Genomic DNA, 5,082 nt, shown 5'->3' with positions numbered 1-5,082 from the left:
TGGAAATGTACTTTTTCCAAACACCTGTCGTGTCAAGAGAAAGAACAGCACACAGCCCCGCCCTGAGCCACACCCGCCCTCACCCCTGCCTACCCCCCCCGCCCCGCCCACCAGACACCCTGCACTACACCACATTCATTCTCTTGCTTTTATTGTGAGGGGTGGGGCGTGGTTACCCCTGGGACATGTTGAGGGAGGGCGCCCAGGGTGGGTGTGCAGGTCAGGATGGTTGCAGGGGGACGTGCAGAGCGGGCGGACAGAAGCCCAGAAAACCAGCAAGGACGTCGCTTCCCTCTCCAGGGCACCTGGGCTGCCTGCCCTGGAACCCATGTGGTAACTGTCCTCCCCACGCCTTCCCACTTCCTGTCTCACACCGAGCAAACACCTGTACCTGTCCCCAAGGTCTCGACCTGCTTCTAGTGGTGAGTCTTGGGGCAGATCTGTTGGTTGGTTGGTTTGGGGGGAGTCACACCTGACCAGGTGCATAGGCTACTCGTGGTTCTGTGCTCGGGAGCTTGCTTGCTCCTGGTGGTGTTCGGGACACCAGGAGGTGCTGGAGATCAAACCTAGGCCCTCATTTGCGAAGCTCGTGTCAGGATGTGGATTGTCTGCATGCATGCGCACACGGGTGCTGGGGAAGGAGAGACGTGGTCTCTGTAGGGAATAGGCAGCAGGCAGGGAACAAGGCCATGTGGCCAGAAGCCCAAGTCCGTACAGGATGCTCCGTCACGGCACTCAGGCAGCAGCCACAGAATCCGGAGCTAGCATACCCCTAAAAGTTGATGCTCTCCAAGTCCATGGAGCAGCGGTACCTGCCGTCCAGACACCTGGCACACAGCAGGCTGGGCAGACAGGGGCAGCTGTGGTACTGGCGCTTCCTGAAGAAGGGCACCTGGGGAGAGAGAGGAAGAACAAAGTCCACCACCCACCCAGTGCAACCAGACGGAAGAGGGTCATTTCCCCTGCCCTGCCCTGCCTCCCCGGGACGTGAAGGGGTCCTCCTCCCCGCATGTGCCTTCTGCCTGGACGCGCGATAGCTGAGCACAGGCCCTGGGTACATTTCTGAATCTCCAGCCCACTCAGAAGCCCTGTGAGGCTCTACCAGTCCAATGACGCTGAGACCCAGAGCAATACACCAGGCTGACCTCGCTGGTCTCTGGAAGAGCCGGGACTTGAACCCAGGCAGCTGGCTCTGGACACAGCTGGGCTGGTCAGCCCCTCCCAGAGGCCCTTCAGGGGCCAGCACTGCCCATCCGGTCCCCAGGAGTCAGGTTGAAAATGTCACTCAGAGTTGACCTACTGGAGCCACACACTAGTGGATGGTAGGGATGCAGCTAGTTAGGATAGCCCCCAGCTCAGCCCTGTACCCCACCCAGAGGAGAGGGGGCCTCTGCGGCTTTTCCTCCAGGGAAATTGGACGAGGTGCCCCCTCGGGAGCATGGGAGGTGTCAGACAGGCTGGGTTCCACAGGCAGTGTCACTGCCCCGCTGGGCTACCTCTCTGTGCCTCAACTCTACTGTCTGTGGGATGGGTGTGAGAGCTGCACACCCCACATTGGGCCAAGAGGGTTAAAGCACGCGTGTGTGCGAACAGCACTGGAGAGAGAGGCTCTTCTCTTTATGAGAACACAGACCTACAGCTGACCTACTTCACCCAGCCAGGGTACAGTCTTCCCCATCTCCCCAAGCCAGCCCCTCCCCAGGGACACCTCCTGACGGCTGTGCCGCGTCCTAATCAAACCAGGGCTCCAGGATGGGGACCGGGTGCCCAGCTGAGCATAAGGGGACCCTGCACCACACACAGAAAGCTGTGCAAATAGGTTTGGAAAGTCCCGTGAAGACCCGCCTCCTGAAAAGTCTCCTCCCCACTGAGCCCCGCCCCCAGAAAGGCCCCGCCCCATGGTAACCACGCCCCCAAGCCGGTTTTGGCCCAGGATAACCCGCCCCTGGGTGGCCCCGCCCAAAGAGGACCTCGCCCCCCAGGTGGGCCCGCCCCCAGGACGGCCCCGCCCCGTGATAACCACGCCCCCAAGATGACCCGCCCCGTGACGACCACGCCCCCAAGCCGGTTTTGCCCCGGGTGGCCCCACCCCCATGTGGCCCCGCCCAATGATGACCACGCCCCCAAGGTGGCCCCGGCCCGGGTGGCCCCTTCAGTGGGACGTTCAGAGGCTGCAACCAACCACCGTCTCACCGTCTCACCGTCGCACACGCACACGCACACGCACGGGCCCCGTGGGCCTTCTTTGCCGTCTGTGCTGGGAGGGGCCTGGGAGGGGCTGGACGAGCGCCGGAGCCGGCAGGGCGGGGTCCCTAAGGGTGAGCGCGCCTGGAAACTTGAGACGGGAGCCGGTGTCCAGCTTGCCTCGCCCTGGCCAGGCCCTGGGTGGGAAGCGGCTCGTCCGTGCTCCCGGAGCCCCTCCCAAACCCCGTGCACCAGATCCGAAGGGGCCCTCAGGGGCCACCACGGCGGCTGGGCCGGCGGCTGCCAGGACCCGTCCCCGAGGCCGGTACCTTGTGGCTGACCGGGTGACACTCGTCGCCTTCCCGCCCCAGCGGCGTGCACATGCGCAGCCCGCGCAGCCACAGGCTGACGGCGCAGCAGGTCCCCGGCCCGCACTGCGCGTCCCGCTCGCAGGCCTGCAGAGAGAGGGTCGGGGCCGTCAGAGCCGCCCCGCAAACACCGCCCTGGGGCCTCCCTCCCCCCGCAGGCGCCTGGGCCTGCCCGCTGGCCCCGCCGCCCGCGGGACCCCGAGCCGCGCAGGGCCCCGCCCCGGGAGGCAGCGCCCTCTTCTGGCGAGTCTGGAGATGCGCGCGCAGAGCTCGGGGCGCGGCAGCCGACGTTCCGAGCAGGTGGGACTCGGTTCCTTCGAATTCCTGCAGAGAAGAGGGACTCGGACCCCGGCCTCCCCTCCCCGCAGAAGCGCCCCCCGGAATCTCCCCAGAAGTAGCCCCCAGCCCCAGAAGCACCCCTAGGACCCCCCAGGTGGCAGCCCCCTGCCCAGAACTCCGGTCCCACCCACCGTGCCCTGCTTTTGCGCGGGTCCCCCCGGTCTCAGAGAGGGTCTGGCCCGTCTTGCAACCCGAGCCAAGTAGTTCTGGAAGGGACCTTGGAAAGAAGTGGCTCTGGAAGGTGCCCCCAACCTACTTCAGACAAAACTCTGAGCCGCCTCTGATCCCACCGGCTCCGACTGATTCACATCCAGAGAAGCTTCTGTGCTTTTCTCAGCCGGTGTTGGCGATCTTCTTCTCCCAAAAAGGCACCCCTGGCTGCCCCAAGAGGGCAGGAGGTACAGGGCGCAGCCCCCTGACTCTGGCGGCCTCTAGCTAGGAGGACCAAAAGCTTCGGCCAGAGCCAACAGTTCCTAAGTCTGACCCTGCAAAGGTGGGGGTGTCGCTGTCCCCTTCTGAGAAAAGGGGCCTTGGGGGAGAGAAGGATCCGTGGAGATGATGGTGAGGGTCTCAGGGAAAGTAGAGGAGGCTGATGGTCCTAACTCCCCCCAGCGCTCATGGAACCACCATCACCTGGGCCCAGCTCCCCCTATCATTGTGCACAGAATCTACTGCAAATATGGACCTCTCTCAGCTGGGCCTGTCCTGCTGGGTTGAGGTGGAGGGATGCAGGGCAGTACCACTTCTTTCCTTTCCCTGACCGCCTCTCCTGGATCTTCCGCTACTCACTTGGGGGGACTGGATGTCCCTCCTGCCCTCCCTCCATGCTTCCCCATAAGGCCTGACCCCACCCTTACAATAGCATTGGTGCTGGGGCCTCCAGAGCCTGGCCTCTCGTGTGGCTCCTACTTTTGAACACAGACTTTTTCTTTCACAAAGAAGAAAGAAATCTCCCTTTCTGTGAACATGGAAACGCCTCCAGTTCCAGGAAGGACTTGTCACTTCCTGCATTTTTATTCTCTCAGCTGTTGGAGGAGGTTGGAATCAAAGGGAGTTTTTTTTCGGGGGGGGGGTTGGTTTTCATGTGGATTGTATCTGGAGAGCTCCTTGGGTAACTAGTGTTTTTTCTGTTTTGATAAGATTGTTCCCACCAAGGCATTCACTTGATGGTGGTTCCAAGGCAAGTCAAACTTTTGATCTATGGGGGAGTCCTGTGGGTGGTGCCCAGGAATGCTCAGACTTGGGGGTAAGGTCAATTTCTACCTGTCTGGAGTGCTCTCAGTCTAATGTCAGCGCCATCCATATGCCTACCGGAACAGGGCACAGAACATAGAAGCAGCAAGAAATGAAGCTTCTACTCAAGCAGGTCTTTTGAACAAAAAGAGAAAACAAGGGGGGTTGGGGGGGGGGTACCCAATAGAAGCTAGTGTAGTTACTGTCTTTAATTAAGCCAACATGCTAAAAAAATTAAACTTGACATGTGGACCAGACCTTCTGTGAAAACCAAAACTTACACAAAAGATCAATTACCGTTGCTAATCCACTTCCTAAGGAATTCCTTATTTCATGTTGGGTACTGTTCTCTGGCCCTGGTGGGAGACATTAGTATTTTTGGTGCCCTCCAAGCAAATTGGAAAAAGGGTTTTGTTTACACACAGCATCTCCACTGCAGCTTGAGGTCTCAGTCACACAGAAGTCTGGTGAACCCCTTCCTGGGACCACCAGATCTTCCACCACCATTCCATTTGCTGGTGACACCTGAGTGGTATCGATCACAGAGACCATGGCCCCCGCCTAACCCCATCCCCCTTCCCACATCCTCTGAAAACCCTGGACAAGAACATTCACACACTTACCCCGGTGATCACAGCACCCTCAGACCCGGTCACCAGGAGAAGCAGCAGTGAAAGTTGCAGGAGCCCCCTCATGATCCCCGGGGGTGAAGCTGCCCACGGCCGCCCAGTGTCACCCACTTCTTCCCTCTCAACCCCGTGCCCAGAGAGCTGGCCAGGCTGGGCTCGCCTGAGCCCTCGCAGATTTATAGGTTCCATCCAGGCTGCCCGTGGACGCCCGTCTCCCTCACTGCCTTCCCATCACCAGTGTTATTCAGATGATCTCCCCGGTGAAGATGAGATCTGAATCCCTAATGACCTCAAACCACCGTCAAGACCAATAAAGACAAATACATCAG

The 5,082-nt window shown here is 60.4% G+C and overlaps 1 protein-coding gene across 1 annotated transcript; it reads right to left on the bottom strand.

The window, feature by feature from the left end:
* Positions 1-772: 772 nt before the first annotated feature.
* PROK1 (prokineticin 1) lies at positions 773-4,848 on the bottom strand. The gene is made up of 3 exons (XM_056123671.1): positions 4,748-4,848; positions 2,514-2,639; positions 773-892 (listed from the first exon to the last, which is right to left on the bottom strand). Exons 1-3 carry the CDS (start codon positions 4,817-4,819, stop codon positions 773-775), a joined length of 318 nt encoding a protein of 105 aa, XP_055979646.1. The 5' UTR covers positions 4,820-4,848.
* Between the last annotated feature and the right edge of the window lie 234 nt (positions 4,849-5,082).

Source organism: Sorex fumeus, unplaced genomic scaffold (assembly GCF_029834395.1).
Source record: "Sorex fumeus unplaced genomic scaffold, SorFum_2.1 ptg000047l, whole genome shotgun sequence".
Taxonomy (NCBI): domain Eukaryota; kingdom Metazoa; phylum Chordata; class Mammalia; order Eulipotyphla; family Soricidae; genus Sorex; species Sorex fumeus.
The sequence above is the reverse complement of the archived record's forward strand: the minus strand, read 5'-3'. Positions and strand labels throughout refer to the sequence as shown.